General features: G+C 45.7%; 1 protein-coding gene across 3 annotated transcripts in view; it reads right to left on the minus strand.

Moving 5' to 3' along the window:
* Positions 1–17405, minus strand: part of WDR19 (WD repeat domain 19) — a 410737-nt gene that overhangs the window by 53868 nt on the left and 339464 nt on the right. For all 3 annotated transcript variants that reach the window (XM_029589326.1, XM_029589343.1, XM_029589335.1), the window contains exons 31-32: positions 10410–10534; positions 4479–4560 (exon numbers count right to left, since the gene is read on the minus strand). In XM_029589326.1, coding sequence (XP_029445186.1) covers positions 4479–4560; positions 10410–10534 — 207 coding nt within the window. The remainder of the gene's footprint in view (positions 1–4478; positions 4561–10409; positions 10535–17405) is intronic.

Raw genomic sequence — 17405 nt, forward strand, 5'->3', positions numbered from 1 at the left:
CCAGAGTGAGCAGAGGCATTCCTGGGGGAGAAGTTAGGGTGGAATTTGCACTTACGTGCATACTTTTGCGTTTTGAAAAGTATGAGATCCATATTCAAAAAGTTTTGTTTGTGTAACTTTGGCAACACGCACACAAAAACTGGATTTTGAAATTTTACCCCCTATGGGACACACATTTTGTACACACAAATTTATGTATACACAAAATATATCTGGACAAAAGGGGCATCAATGGAAGCATTCTGGGAGTGGGGCTTCATTTTACGCACTGTGCGCGTGTACTCAGTGCTGTGTGGGTAAAGTTATATGGGTAAATCTGGTTGGAAAATAACAGTCCTAATTATATCTGGATTAAGCTACCCAATGTGCACATATATTCAGTGGGAGACGTGCATAAGTCCTGCTGAATATCTGGGGAAAATTACACACACAAATTTTCCCAGAGAAATTTGCTGCTCACTGTGCCACTGAATATGGGTCTCTATCTGCATTAATTTTCACAGATAATTTGAGTGGATGCTTTAGCGGGTATAACTTATGTGGGCAGATTTAATGGATAATTTTGAAAGTGAACTTATGCATCTAAATCTGCTTTGAAAATTATTGAAACTTATGTGCGATGTTACAAAATTACCCCCAATAAGGCACCCTAACGGTTAACTCCTAACTTACAGGTCAATACAGTAAAGTGTGGCCGCGGTTACCCTGCTTCTAACCTGCTTTCTACTCACTTTTCGGCCGCATTAGTCCAACCCGCGATACACTATCCCCTTTAACCCATTCTTACCGCCTCTTTAAATCACCGGGTAACCCCTTCCGCCCGAGGCATGTATATTAGATGTAAACGATTGAATTAGCTATTCCCTCCCATACAGTAACGCGTGCCCCGACTATCGCTTTTTTAACCTGCAGTTTTGCTGCGCGTTTAACCTGCTAACTTACCGCCTACCCTTACCCCTGCCTCTAACGCAGGGGTAAGGGTAGGCAGCAAACTTTCCCCCAGCCCTCGCTCACCTGCCTTGGCCGCGTCCATGGGTGCTGGTCTCCGGGGCAGCCCCAGTCCTCTCCCCTCCTCCCGAAGCAACGAAAGCGGAAAAAGCGAAAAAGCGAAAAAAAAAAAAATCAACGAGTCTCCAGCGATCACGGATCCTCCGGAGACGGACCACGGCGGAGATGGACCGCGGCTCCCCTGCCTCCCGGAGGCAGCTGCCGGCGAAGATGGATGCCTGCACGGGCGAAAGCGGCCCCTGTGCGTGCAATTTGGCCGCTCCAGGCATGACATCACGACGTTTGGCATCACGGCATGTGACGTCACGTCTTGAGCGGCCAAATTGCACGCACAGGGCCTCTTTCGCCCGTGCAGGCATCCGTCTTCGCCGGCGGGGCCGCTTTCACCGCCGGCTGCCTCCCGGGAGGCAGGGGAGCTGCAGTCCGTCTCCGGAGGAGGGCTGCAAGAAAAGTAAGTCGCTTCGTTGCTTACACTTTACATGTTGTTTCACCAGTCCCCTCTCCCCCCCTCCCTGAGCCTTGCTTCGGGAAGAGGGGAGAGAGGACTGGCAATCCCGAGCGTAGGAGAACCATCCACTTCCTGGTACCTGTCATTTCAAATGTCATTTGAAATGACAGATACCAGCTTGTCCGTGAAGCGTTAGGCCAGCGCATCCAGGATACTGTATAGCGCTCTATACAGTAAAATGGGTTGCGCGGGCCTAACGCTTCATGGACGCTTCTTGGACGCAGCTTGCATTTGCAAGCTATTTACATACAGTATCGAGCGGTAGGTGAGCCGGACTGTGCGTGCAGCAAACGCGGGTGCGCCCGGCACTAACGCAGCTCTTCCTACCGCTCCTTACTGTATTGGCCTGTAAGGAATTAACTAGCTAGATCAAAGAGTTTGAAAATTGCCTACCACTGAACAGCTAAATATAGGTGGCGATTTTTAGCTACTCAAAAAAAAAGGGGGGGGGGGGGGGGCGGCACTGCAGAAGGCGGGCTTGGGTGGGGGGAGTAAACTTCCCACATATATTGAATTTTCAAATGCACACGTAGTTTTTCCCATCTAAACCCATCTACAGATATAACAGAGTGAAAGTATACAGGTACCTTTTTTGTGAAATTTTATGAAGTACCTATGTACTTTGCCACTAGATGGCTTAGGGGGTTATTTTCCAACTCGCGTTATGGCCTTTTTGCATGCGTTAAGGCGTTTTCGCACATATATATATATATATATATGTATAAAAGTCTTGTGTCGGTCAGTCAGTCAGTCACACTGTCGTGTCTGTCTGTGACCATCAGATGGCACCTGGAACAATGAAGGTGCATTGTGCAAAGACAATATGCTCTGTCTGTAAAGCACTGTCGCACACACTCAGACACTGGCATCCACACACATACATACAGGGAGACATAGAAAGTCACAAACAGGCTCCCCCAAAACACACACATGGGCACAAGCACCCACAGGTACAAACAAACAGAGGAACCCCCCCCCCCCCAACACACACAGGCACATACAAAGGCTGTTACTGACCAGAAAACCTTAGCAACATTGGGTACTGTTCACTGATATGCTCTGTCTGTGAAGCCCTATCTCTCACGTTCTTATCCACAGGGACAGGCAGGCAAAGGCATGCACATCGGTAAACAGAAGCAAAGTGCACAGAAGTGCACACAATTTCACACAGCCTCATACACACTGGCTTGCACACCTGCACAGGCACTGGCACACAGAGGCAGAAACACACACAGTCACAGGCAAACATGCAGACAGAAAAACACAGGCACCTACGCAGGCAGAGTCTCCACACACACAGCAGAGGTACCCACTCACACACACAGGCACAGTCCCCCCCACACGCACAGGTACAAGAACATACACTGACGCACATACACAGGCAGGCACAAGCACACACACTGGTGCTCATATACAAGCAGGCACAGGCATACACACATACATGCAGGCAAACACACACACAACACAGGCAGAGAAACACACAGGCACAGGTAGACACACACTTACATAGGCTCGCCCAAACACATGCACACTTAGGCAGACAAATATAAACACCTACACACACACAAGCCCCCATACGCACAGGCACGTACACACACACACACAGGCTGTTATAGACCAGACTACCCGAGCAACGCCAGGCACTTTTTGCTAAACTATAAAACCCAAAGTATTTCCTCAAGACTAGAGACTACCTAATAAAATTCCCCAGATGATTTCTGACAAGTAGAAGGTATACAAAAATGACTACATGGCTCTGTCTTAAGGAGCTACACATTAAAACTGTACTATTTTTATTAGATTAAGGAGAACAAAATATATTTAATGAATGTTTCTGTAACCTACCAGCTATCAACATGTATAAGAAGTTAAACAGTTGACCAGATTAAATTTCTAGTCTGGCCCATTCTGTAGTACAGAGTTCTCACAGCTTTATTAGTACAGAAGAAAACTGGATTTCTGGCAGGTTGCAATACCTTTTACTAGACCAACATAAGAATACCCAAAACATATTATTCTATATAAGCTGTCAAGACAAATTTGTTCCTAGTTTATCTGAGGAAGGAACCTACATGGTCTTGAAAAGTCTTACACTACAATAGTTTTTTATTATTCTTATGCTGGCCCAACAAAAGATATTGCAAACTGCAAAGGCTCCAAGGTGGCCCAGAAAGCTGTGTATCTGTTATTGTGTGTGTCTCTGGTATTTCATCCTTTCACATCAGACCGTTTTTAGATCTGAATTTAAAATGTTTTTTTTAGAAATAAGAGTCAAACAAGTTGAGGGTGATACCTTTATACTGGACTAACTTAATACATCTGTGACTAATTTATATGACTTGATGAAGGGAGCTTAGCTATTCACAGATAAATTAAGTGAGTCCCAATAAAAAGGTATCGCCTACAACTTGTTTGTTGACCTTTATTTCTAAATATTCACGTAGACTAATAAGGCAAACACAATACTTTGCTCTCGATGGAAAATATTTTTAAATAATGAACATGGACTCGGTAGAACTAAAAGCTCCAGCCAAGGAGCAAGGTGGGGAGAGGAATTCCCCTTGAAGTTCGGAAGTGGGGTGAGTTCCCATTAGAGCTTTACCTGAGGCATGGGTGAGTTACAGAAGCACCCACGAGAAGTTTTCCTGCTGCTGACAAGATCACTTTTGGTCTGTGGATGTCACATTCAGGCAGAAGTGAAAAGCTCCAACTGCTGCAGGCCAGGACTTATCTCACCACCCTGGGTTGGATATGACCCACAGACCATACATCTCTGACATAAAAGAAGTCTAAATAATACCAAATAAATACAAAAGTCTTTCAAAACAAATGCAATTAACCCATTCCCTCATTCTATAATTATATTTCACTTATAAGATTAAGAATACACTATCATGTCTAAATGAAGCAATAAGATCCATGATTAGTAACAATGACCAGTACACGTTTGTTTAGTACTTACGGGAAGGGAATTTGCTGATATTATTGGCAACACGAATAAGCATACGTGCCCCCTTCATGTGATCTCCACGTTTAACATGAATCTGAAAAATCATTGTTTTAGAATATTTTAGTGCAGACATTCTTTATTAAGACTTACAGAAAGCAAATATAATCATAAATTATCCACAGTTGTACATAAGAAAGAAATCACATTGGGGCAATTTTAAAAACTATGAAGATAGGGGCAAAATCAGCTGGTACTTTTACCCACAAACTTTGCATCAGTTCTCAAAGGAAAAGTGTAAGCACACATTCCTTTTGAAAGCAGCCTAGGGAAATAGTACCTGCAGAGATTTGCACCTGCTTTTTCTCCTGATATTTTTTCCTTTTAAAATAATGCAGCTGGTTTTGAAAATGCTAAACCCCATTCCCGAGCCTGGCTACTTTTCTTGTAGATAAAAAGTGCATGTATTGCTGAAACCCACATCTACTTTTACTCTCAAAAACAGTGGGTATGGGACGGTCAGAAGTTTATTTTGTTCTCTGACCTACAGGGTCTCTATCCAGTCTCAGATCTAGATCTCTTTGCTTACATTCAGGTCACCCATTTTTTTTACCCATACCAAAGTCAGACCCGAACTCTTGAAAGACAAATTCCTCTTTGAAAACTATTGTACCCAGACAGATAAACTTTCAAAACCCATCTCTAAGATTTATACTTTATTTAATAGACACCCACAATCCAAACTAGGGTTTCAAATTGCCTGGGAACGAGATTTGTGGGGGCCCTTAGAGGACTCAGATTGGGACCAATGTTTTGCAACTGTGAGCAGAAGCTCAGTATCCTCTTCGATAAAAGAGAATGGTTATAAAGCCCTTTTTAGGTGGTACTTTACCCCGGCTCGCCTGCATAGGATGTTCCAAAACTGATCCCAGTGGTACTCCACTTAACAGCATTCTTTCTTCAGAGTAGGTTCCATTTACCATTACATGCTGTCTCCTGTCTGTCAACCAATTTGCAATCCACGCTACTACCTTGGTACTGCCCACTGCCGAACTAATGGAAGACAATGACGCAACACTAAGCGAACTGCTCTGGTTTCTAACCAATTGATGGACCACTTGGCCTGCAGAGGTGTCCACAGACCCTGTGCCATGTGTGACTGACAGACTGCCCCCACCCCCATCCGGAGAGGCTGGCATCCGTTGTTACAATTAGCCACTGCGGATTCTCAAGGTCTACCCCCTGAAGCAAGTGATCCGATACCAGCCACCAATCCAGGCTGGCTCGAGCGGTCTCCGGTAATGGTAAAGGCAGGTGGAACTCTTCCGACCTGGGATCCCAACGGGAAAGCAACGCCCTTTGTAAGGCTCTCATATGAGCAAAAGCCCAAGGAACCATCTCCAGGGTAGATTCCACAGAACCAAGAACCTGTAAATAATCCCATGCCGTGGGCAAAGGGAGGGTCAATAGATGGCGAACTTGAGTCATAAGCTTCTCCATTCTTAACCGAGGCAGTAAGACTTTGCCCGCCGATGTGTCGAAACGAGCTCCCAGAAACTCCAAGATTTGAGATGGGACCAGCTGGCTCTTGGCATAATTGACTACCCAGCCGAGCGAGTGTAGACGGCGTATGACTGACTGAACCGCCTTCTTGCAAAGTTCCGCTGATTTCGCCCGAATGAGTAGGATCCCCTCTCGGAGACAGACCGTGACCACTACCATCACCTTGGTAAATAATCAGGGAGCCATCGCTAGTCTGAACGGAAGAGCGCAAAACTGGTAGTGCTCTCCCAGCACCATGAACCTCAGGAACCTCTGATGGCGCTCTTGAATTCCTATATGAAGGTAAGCTTCCGTCAGATCTAGAGGCCAAAAATTTGCCTCTGTGCACAGCCGCTATGATGGACCTCAACGTCTCCATACGAAACAGAGGGACTTGCAAAACCTTGTTGACCTCCTTTAGATGCAAGATAGGGCGGAACGAGCCTTCCTTCTTGGGAACTACGAAGTAAATGGAGTACCGACCGGTCCGACATTCGTGTGGAGGAACCGAGACAATCACTCCCAGAGCCTTCAACCAAGACAAACAGGCCGATACAGTAGAGTGCGCTCTGGGGGAGCGCACTGCTAACCCATGATTGGACGCGTGTTTTGGACGCGCTAGCTTTACCCCTTATTCAGTAAGGGGTAATAGCGCGTCCAAAACGCGCATCCAACCCCCCCGAACCTAATAGCGCCCGCAACATGCAAATGCATGTTGATGGCCCTATTAGGTATTCCCGCACGATTCAGAAAGTAAAAGTGCAGCCAAGCCACACATTTTACTTTCAGAAATTAGCGCCTACCCGAAGGTAGGCGCTAATTTCTCCGGGCACTGGGAAAGTGCACAAAAAAGCAGTAAAAACTGCTTTTCTGTGCACCCTCTGACTTAATATCATGGCGATATTAAGTCGGAGGTCCCGAAAGTTAAAAAAAGTAAAAAAAATAGAAAAAAAATTTTGAAATAGGCCTGTGGCTCAAAAACTAGATGCTCAATTTTGCCGGCGTCCGGTTTCCGAACCCGTGGCTGTCAGCGGGCTCGAGAACCGACGCCGGCAAAATTGAGCGTCGGCTGTCAAACCCGCTGACAGCCACCGCTCCTGTCAAAAAAGAGGCGCTAGGGACGTGCTAGTGTCCCTAGCACCTCTTTTTACTGCCGGCCCTAATTTTAATAAATTAAAATACTGTATCGCACGCACAGGAGAGTGGCCTGTGCGCACGCCGGGAGAGCAGGCGTTCGCCCGTCTCCTGCGATTTTACTGTATCGGCCCGCAAGTTTGAAGAATCACCTGACTTTTTGCTGGCGCCCTGCTGGGAGACACAAGGAACAATTCCCGAAGAGGGCGTGCAAAATGCAAAGCGTAGCCGTGATTTATAATATCTAGTACCCATTGGTCCGACGTGATTTTGACCCATTCCTCGCGAAACCGGGAGAGTCGTCCCCCTATCCTCGGGACGGAGGAATGGGCCGGCGTATCTTCATTGGGGAGCTTTGTTGGCGGTGAAACCCTGAGAGGAGCCACTGCGGGGAGGCCGTCTGCCACGAAAGGAAGGAGTCCATGCCTGTCACCGTCCTGCCGTTTGCCGAGGGGCAAAGGAAGCACCATAACGGAAGCGACGTTGCCCTCGGAAACGACCCCGGGCGGTGCCGAACAGCCGAAACGATCTGGGCTTATCCTCAGGTAGTTTGTAAACCTTGTTATCCCCTAAGGCCTTAACAAGTTGCTCCAGATTGTCGCCAAACAACAATTTCCCCTCGAAAGGAAAGGAACCTAACTGAGACTTAGACAAGACATCAGCCGACCAATTGCGGAGCCACAGTAGCCTCCTTGCGGAAACTGCCGAAGACATAGTACGGGCAGAGGTACGGAGAAGGTCGTATAGGGCATCCGCCGTATAGGCAACCACTGATTCCATGCAGTTCGCCTGCTCCGCCTCTTCTGGCGGGAGTTCCTGGGAAGTGAGCAGCTGTTGAACCCAGCGGAGGGTAGCCCTTTGCATAAGGCTGCTACAGACGGCGGCATGGACTCCCAATGCGGATACCTCAAAAATCCGCTTAAGCAAAATTTCCAGCTTCCTATCCTGTAAATCCTTAAGGGCCGCTCCTCCCGTAACGGGAATCGTGGTATGTTTAGCTATGGCTGTGACCGCCGAGTCCACCTTCGGAAGCTTAAGAAGCTCCAAGGTCTCACTTGGTAATGAATAAGCTTTTCCATGGCCCTGCTGACTCGCAAGGTGGCTTCAGGTGCATCCCATTCCCGGGACAGAATTTGGAAGAACTTTGGATGAAAAGGAAAGGTCCGAGGAGGGTCACGGAGCCCCGATAATACCGCATCTCCCAGTGAGGAATCATACACTGCCTGCGGAGCCGGGATCTCCAGCTACTGAAGAACATGTGGAATTAACTGATCCAGCTCCTCCTTACAGAACAGGCGGAGCACCTGTGGATCGTCTCCCTCTAGAGGGGTGGTACTATCCACATCATCACCTAAGTCCAATGTGGGGGGGGGGGGGGGGTCTTGCTGCACTGGATTTAAAGGAATGGAGGGTCCGGACAACCCCGCAAGCAGCACCAAGGTCCTCAGCAGGTCTGAATTGCTTTGCAGGAGCCAGATCCTGCGCGTCTCAGTCAGCCTCCACTTCCAGATATGCTTTATGAAGGAGTAACAGAAATTGCGACGAAAATGGGTGCTGTCGCTTTAAGGCCCCCCCCCCCCCGGGAGGTAAAGCAGAGGGAGGGTCTGTGTCTAGCTGCTGACCGCGGGATCGCTGGGGGCTCAAATCTGGCAGGGATAGTCGGGGGAGATCTTCTCCCTCTATGTCTGGCCCTGCATCTGATATCGGAGCAGGCAAGATGGTCGCCGCTCCCAAGTCACGCGGGGAGGAGGCAGGCCTCTGCCTGCGAGCTGCCGAATCGGTCTTCGAGTTGTGTGATCGCGGCAAAGCTCCCCCCCCCCCCCCCGCTCTGAATGCGGCCTCCGCAAAGATCCCTCGCACCCGGGAATACACCAGGAGCAGAGACCACCGCGTGAGAGCCGAGACGCCGGCTCCCCACAAGCCCCACAGCAGGAACCACTCGGCATGTCAACCGTGCGAAAGAAAGAAGGCAACCGGGTGAATAAGTCCACCCTGTCTGGAGGCCCGGGAGAGACAGCAGGCAAGTGCTAAAACCAACAGCTGACAGAAGCAAGTAAGTAATGTCGATCGCAGTCAGCCGGCAGGGGTAAAGAAATTAACTTCCCTGCACGAAAAAACCAGCACCTTCCAGAGGAAGAAATAGTCTCTGGGAATAAGGGGTTGGAGAGTGATTGGCCCACCGATTAATACTCCCCCCAACTCACCGGGCAGCAGCACTAACTCCGGGAAAAACTGGCCTTAGGGCATTGCCCTGCTATGCCTGCCTGCCCTGTGAGCAGTTGCTGACAAGTTTTTTTTTTTTTAACTTTATTTAATTAATTGTTTGTTTGGTTTTTTTTTTAAAGAAATTGATCTAGTCAAAGGAAGATCCCCCCAAAAATCAAACCTGGTACCCCAGATAGTGAATAATTTGGCAAGGATCAGGACCGCAGGTTATGCTCTCTTTCATCTGCTGGAGTCAGAGATATACTGAAGGATTGCAGGTAGCACAGCAGGTTATATAGGGGTTTCCTTTTAGTTTGTTTCTCTGACTCCATCTGCTGGAAGGGAGGCATAACCCAGCAGTCTGGACTGATCCTGGTACATACAGGGAACAGCTGTGTAAATGGAACAGAATTTAGGGATTGTGTTATTTTAATATGTAATTAGTTGTATTAAGCAATTCTGTGTAAAATGTTTAGTTTGGTTGTAATCTGCCTTGATACTTACATTCGATAAAGGCAGAAAATCAGAAAGGAAATACATAAATAAGTTTCATTTAGTCTGACCAATTTCATTCTTAATACAAAGCCATAGACCTTAGTTAATTTCTGAATTTCCCTTTACCTCTTTCGTTCTTTATTTATTTAAGAAACTTATATCTCGCACAATCCACAGTTCTTTACAAACAGGGATCTTCTGTGCTTATCTAGAGCCATCTTCTCAGGCTGAGAGGGGCATGGTGCTCGAATGCAATGCGGTTCTTCATATTTCATTACTGCAGCAGGTATCTCTCTCACACCCCATCCTGTTGCTCTCTACTTGCCCCTACTTAATTTTTCCTTTCACCCAGTTCTCTCCTCGTCTATATTTAGCCATCAATCCCCCATCCACTGGAAAACTTACATTTTGGTGCTATTCAACTTGTTAGGGAAAGAGTTCGCTGATTAAAAATCATCATGAACATATGCAAAAGATCATGCTCATCTTCACAATTACATGTTTTTATAAAAATATGCAAGACTGCTGCTTGAAATAAAATAGAAAAGGAATGGATTCCTGTTCAGTTACCTTCACTAAAATGTAGCTGTGGAGAATCATAAGGTTTGTGGCCATTTCTGAAGGAATTTTTATTTTCTGTGCTCTTAATTCTGCATACATACTGAAGAGAACATCATGTGCATTCCTGTAATTTCCTGAAAACATGATTTAAAAAAGAGAAGTTACTCTAGCTGCATATTTTACTTTTAATATTAAAGGGGATAGAATTCAGACACCCTGGCTAAATTAAGTGGCAAAAATGTGCAGAAGTTACACCAATTTTTTAAAGAAGACTTACATGGTATACATTTGTTTTCAAATAATACCATAGAATTTACACTTACACAATTACACTTGCATTATGTGGAAGGAAAATTTATGTGAATGCTTTCCTAAAAATCCAAAAGTGTGCACTAAGTCCAAACCCTTTCTGAAATCTACCTCCAGGAACGCCTCTGCTCAGTCCAGGAAATGTTACATGCAAACAAGCATACATGTGTAAGTTTACTTGCAGTGTGGGCAGGCAATTTTGTAAGAAACCATTTATGTGGACAAAACACTGTTTTACCTGCAAAAATGCCTTTGGAAATTACCTTCAATGGGCTTGATTTTCAAAGGCATACAAAAAATGGCAAGTGAGGTGTCTTTATTAGACCAAAAAAAAGAATATTGGAAAATATTTTGACACCTCTGTTTTAATTAACTTTATTACATTAAAAAATTGAATTTACTACAGTATTCTAACTTAAAATAATCAGTAAGCACTTCCTATAAATATATTAAATGTTTTTATTGAAATGTTACCCCATTACAAAAATAAATGTTGAAGCATACATTGTACAAAGTTTCCAAAACCAATATCTTATATTAATTCTCTAAAACATAATACACATTCACATCATTTATCTTGTTAAAAATCATTATACAGAAGTTAGCAAGTAACACATTTAAGACTAATCGGAGAAAATTCTTTTTACTCAATGCACAATAAAGCTCTGGAATTTGCTGCCAGAGGATGTGGTTAGTGCAGTTAGTGCAGCTGGGTTCAAAAAAGGTTTGGATAAGTTCTTGGAGGAGAAGCCCATTAATGGCTATTAATCAAGTTTACTTAGGGAATAGCCACTGCTATTAATTGCATCAGTAGCATGGGATCTTCTTAGTGTTTGGGTAATTGCCAGGTTCTTGTGGCCTGGTTTGGCCTCTGTTGGAAACAGGATGCTGGGCTTGATGGACCCTTGGTCTGACCCAGCATGGCAATTTCTTATGTTCTTACAAGCCATCATGAATGAATTCAATATTATGTAGGTTCTTATAGTCTAGATATACATTTAGTTACAATCTCTGCAATCTATCAATTTATTTGTTTCCCCATTGAGTCCCTACACAGGTTTTTATACTCAGGGATGGTAACATTCAAACTGGCACATGAACGCATATATACGCATGTGCATTGGCGTGCACCCAGAAATGTGGCAATTTTATAACATGCGTTCACAAAAGCACGCATGTTATAAAGTAGATTAGGTGCATGTATCTGTGCTCCTAATTTTAAGCTTGTGCACACCCAGCAGCGTAATATCAGGTTTTGAGCCCTTTAAAGTGATGGAAATTTTATAACAGATGCGTGTCCACGCCATGACCATTTTCACCAGTTCGCCCACCAGTTGACCCAATGTACAGCTAGATTCTCCAAACACCATTGGTTCATTATCCTGCACCCCCCCCCCCCCCACCTAGTTAACCCAGACCCCTCAAACACTTCCTAGATACCTGTAAATTTAATCATTGAAACATGCAGCTCATCCATAGCAGAAGTAAAGTTACACGGCACTAGACCTAGATGTGTGCCCAGGCACATAGTACTTGCGTGCACATCTCTTGTCTCCACCCCGGTACATCCATGCCCTGTCCACATTTCTCCTCAATGTGAGATATTCGTGCATCGGGACCTGTGCACGCATGTGGGCACCTTTTAACATCAGGAGTTTACACACGTCCCTCATGTGTGCGTATCTCCCGATTTTGACACATGCTTGGCTTTTAAAATTAATCTTTTAATGTACCGAATTTTTTGCTCCATATGATGCACTTTTTTTCCCCCAAAAGTGGGGGGAAAATGTCTGTGCGTCTTATGGAAAACTAACTACAACTCCCCTAGACCTGCCAAAAGTCCCTGGTGGTCCGGAAGCGATCTCCTGCACTTGGGCCGTTGGCTGCCAGTAATCAAAATGGCGCCGACGGCCCTTTGCCCTTACTATGTCACAGGGGCTGACCAATGGCACCGGTAGCCCCTGTGACATAGTAAGGGCAAAGGGCCGTCGGCGCCATTTTGATTACTGATAGCCGACGGTCCAAGTGCAGGAGATTGCTCCCGGACCCCCACTGGACCACCAGGGACTTTTGGCAGGTCTTGGGGGTGTCAGGAGGGTGGGGGGTTGTAGTTAATTAAATTGAAAGGGTTGGGATGGGGTTTTTTTTTGTTTTTTTTTCCACAGAAAGAGAACGATAAAAGTTTTCTGATCTGGGGAGTGGACCGAAATGGCCCTCCCCAGACCCGAAAACAAAATGGGGACAAAAAAAAAAATGTTATACACTCCCCTAATTGGCTCCATAAGACGCACAGACGCCCGGGAACAGAGCCGGTTTAGCACACCATTTTTTTTTTTTTAATTTCCCCCCTCTGAATCCTAGGTGCATCTTATGGAACGAAAAATACGGTACATATGGTTACAATCTTTACAACCCATCGGTTTGTTTATTCCCCAGAGTCCTGGCAAGGTCCTTGTTTTGCCAAATCCCAGATGGCTTCTTTAGGGGATAATTTTGGAGAAACAACTTTTAATGATGAATGAGCTGCACTTGGTTATTTACATGAAAATCTAAGTATGATTGAAAAGAAGGCTTTTTTTGTATCTTCATTTAAGTGAAACACAACTGTTCCAATGACATTTCACAAACTGCAAAACTTATTCTCTTAAATGAGATATAACTGCTCCAACAATGTTTCGTGAAGTTTCATAATATATACATACTCATAATATTGTATTAATCTGTTTTTTTGTTATGATCTATAAATATATAAAGCAGAGTTGCTTACCTGTAACAGGTTTTCTCCTAAGACAGCAGGATGTTAGTCCTCACAGATGGGTGATATCATCAGATGGAGTCCGGCACAGAAAACCTTTGTCAAAGTTTCTAGAACTTTGACTGGCACACTAAGCATGCCCAGCATGCCACTATCTGCGAGTCCATGCGGGGTTCCCCTTCAGTCTCGTAACATAGAATTCACGAGCCAAAAACAAAACGCAGAAGAACCCAACTCTGTGGGGTGGCGGGAGGTTTCCTGAGGACTAACATCCTGCTGTTCTAGGAGAACACCTGTTACAGGTAAGCAACTCTGCTTTCTCCTAGGACAAAGCAGGATGGTAGTCCTCACAGATGGGTGAATACCAAGTTACAGGTTGCTCCCTGTCAAACCATGACCAAAAGGCACCAAACTGGGTACCAACAGATACAACAATAACTCCGATGCTATTGGTAACTAAGGGAGACAGCCTGAACCCAAACAATGGGCCCTAGGAAGGGAGAGTTAGGTCTAAGCTTGGAAGAGGTTGCGAAAGACAGATTGGCTGAAGCTACTATTTTGCCGACCGTCCTTGTCCAAGCAGTAGTGGGCTGCGAACGTGTGTAGAGAACTCCATGTCGCAGCCCTGCAGATGTCGGTGATGGGAACAGCCCATAAGAGGTCTCCTGACCCTGCCATAGCCCTCACAGAATGAGCTTTGACTTGGCCTCCCAGTTGAAGGTGCACTTGTGCATAGCAGAATGACATAACATAAGAACATAAGAAATGCCATACTGGGTCAGACCAAGGGTCCATAAAGGCCAGGATCCTGTTTCCAACAGTGGCCAATCCAAGTCATTTGAACCAGGCAAGTACCCAAACATTAGATAGATCACAAGCTACTATTGTTTATTAATTGCCATAATAGTTTATGGATTAACCTCTAGGAACTTATCCAAACCTTTTTTAAATCCAGTAACACTAACTGCTGAAACCACATCCCCTGACCAATGAATTCCAGAGTTTAACTATGCGCTGAGTGAAAAAGAATTTTCTTCGATTTATTTATTTATTTATTTAACAGTTTTTTATACCGACCTTCATGGTAAATAACCATATCGGATCGGTTTACATTTAACAAGGGTAAACTGAGGTAACAATTCTGGAAAACAATAGATAACAATGGAAAAAGGAATAAGTCAAAGTTACAATCAACAAGGAATAGAATAAACTTGGAAGCTTAAAACAAGCTGGAAGGAAGATGAAGGCAGGTAGAATAAATATAGAGTGATACGATTAATTTAACGGGTTAAAGCTTATGCTTTAACCTGGAAATGCTAGTGTCCATTTTCAGGAGGAAGAGTGCCAAGGACCTTGTAAGAAGTGAGGCTCAAACTAGTGATTGTCTGGTGGATCCAGGAAGGCTTGTGAAAGAGCCTACCTTTGGGTAGGCTCTTTCACCAACGCCTACCTTTGGGTAGGCGTTAACTTCTGAAAGCAAAATGTGCGGCTTGGCTGCACATTTTGTTTTCTGAATCACGCAGGAATACCAATAGGGCCATGTTGCGGGCGCTATTAGGTTCGGGGGGTTGGACGCGCATTTTCGGCCCCTTACTGAATAAGGGGTAACGCTAGGCATCGAAAACGCGCGTCCAGTGGCGGGTTAACAGTGCGCTCCGCCGGTCAAACAGCTCTGAGATTAAAGGCAGGGGGTAACGGTCTTTAATTGTAATCTCGTTCAGACCTCGATAGTCGATACAAGGACGTAAGGTTCTGTCCTTGTGCGCCAGCTGGCAACTTTGAAGGTCTAATGAAACCTTTCTGTACGTTCTCCTCGATGTACTCGGACATAGCCTTATTCTCTATTGCAGAGAGTGGATAGACACGTCTTTTAGGAGGTTCAGTGTTTAGCTTCAGCCGAATGGCACAGTCATAAGATCTGTGTGGAGAGAGGATGTCAGCAGCTTCTTTGGAAAACACATCACTGAGTGATGCGTATTGAGGCGGCAGTCCCGCCATCACTGGAGTTGTAGGCATGCAGAGAACAGGAGAAACTTCCTTGAGGCAACTGCCATGACAACCTGGGCCCCAGCGGGAGAGTTCCAAGGAGGACCAGTTGAATTGAGGCTGATGCAACTGCAACCAGGGTAACCCCAGAACGATAGGGTGCATGGCCTTCTCTAACACAAAGAAGGGAATTGTCTCCGTATGGAGGGCTCCGGTGCGAAGAGTCACTGGTTCGGTGCAACAAGTCACATCACCGGGCAAAGGCTCTCCATGGATGGATGACAAGAGTAGTGGAGCTTCTAAAGTAACGAGGGGAATCCTCAAATGTTCCACTAGGCGTCGAAGTATAAAGTTGCCTCCTGCCCCCGAATCCACAAGGGCAAGAGTTTGGATTGTAGACGGTCCGCAAGTCAGGGAGACTGGTATAGAGAGCGGAGGAGAAGGCGTGGTAAGAACAGTCCTCCTGCAGGCTTAGGCCCGTCCGATTTCCAGACGAATAGGGCATGTTAGGACATCGTGACCAGCTTGTCCACAGTACATACATAAGCCATGCCTCTTCCGAAGTCTTCTCTCTTTTGAAATCAAATGACTGCGACAAAGTTGCATAGGTTCTTCTCCACTGGCAACAGGTACTGCTGAAACCATCAGAGGTGCAAGTTTAGCTTGAGTCTCCTTCTGAACCGGTCCTTTAGTAGGCTTGAGTTCTTTCACCTTATCACGAAGCCGGTGGTCATTTCTAGTAGCCAAAGCCACTAGTTCATCCAGCGAGCTGGATACTTCACTTAGATGCAGCTCCAGCACTGCTATCTACGATGGCAGGGGTGGAAGGGAAATAGAATCAAAAAAATTATTTAAAGGGACAAGAGTAACAGAAAAGTATGAAAAAAAAGTGTAAAACCTTGCTGGGCAGACTGGATGGACCATTTGGTCTTCTTCTGTCGTCATTTCTGTTTCTATGTTTCATTTCTATGAGTCAGGTGTCTCACGAGCGGTAAGCTCGACTTCAAGCGGGTATTCAGACCTCTGAAGAAGAGAGTTTTCAGGCATCTAGGTTCCCAGCATAATTCTTTAGCAAGAGTCTTAAACTCTATTGCAAAATCAGCCAGTGGTCAGTTGCCTTGCTTCAGGTTCAACAGGTCAGAACCAGCAGCAGTCACTCGAGCAGGATCATCAAAAATGGATTTAAATAATTCTAGAAATCTATAAATATCCTGCAGGACTGGATCCTTACGTTCCCACCGCGTTGAAGCCCAAGACAAGGCCCTTCCATCAAGATAAGATAGAATATAAGTAGTCTTGGCGTAGGCTGTGGGAAAGTGTGCAGGCTGCAATGCGAAATGCATGCAGCATTGTTTAGGAAACTTCTAGTTCTTTGAATCTCTCCAGAGAAACGAACTGGAGCAGCCAGAGGTACCATAGTCTTTATAGTTACTTCAGGTAACTGATCTTCATTACTGGAAGTAGGGCCTTGCGTCTTCTGTGCTTGTAGCTGATGAAACGCTGAAGTGAGTTTCTCCGATGCGTCTTGTAGTTCAGCAGTGCGTAGGGCCAGGCCTGAGATGGCCTGCAAGGCATTGAGCTGTGCCGGATCCATGGAGTTAGCAATCTGTTATAATTAGTGAGGTTTGGGTGGACCCTTGGATACTGTGGCAGCTGACCACGCCCACGGGGGAAGTCCCGTGAGGGGCCAAAGGTCAGGCTCAGCTTAGGACACACAAACACAGAGATTGATCTTTTATTAGACAATGTGATGAAGCCACCAGAGGTGGCAGTAATGAGCAGCAGAAGTAACCCGGCTGGGCTAGTATCCTCAGGCGCTGGAACAAGCGACTCCTCTGGTAGCAGTGCTGTAGTGTAAAGAACTGAGAAGAATGAGTACAGTGGAATATGCACAAAGCCCCAGTATGGGAGAAACCCCAGGATAGGGAGAGCAGGCCCTCGAGGAGCGAGTAACT

The sequence above is a fragment of the Rhinatrema bivittatum genome, chromosome 1, assembly GCF_901001135.1.
Source record: "Rhinatrema bivittatum chromosome 1, aRhiBiv1.1, whole genome shotgun sequence".
Taxonomy (NCBI): Eukaryota; Metazoa; Chordata; class Amphibia; order Gymnophiona; family Rhinatrematidae; genus Rhinatrema; species Rhinatrema bivittatum.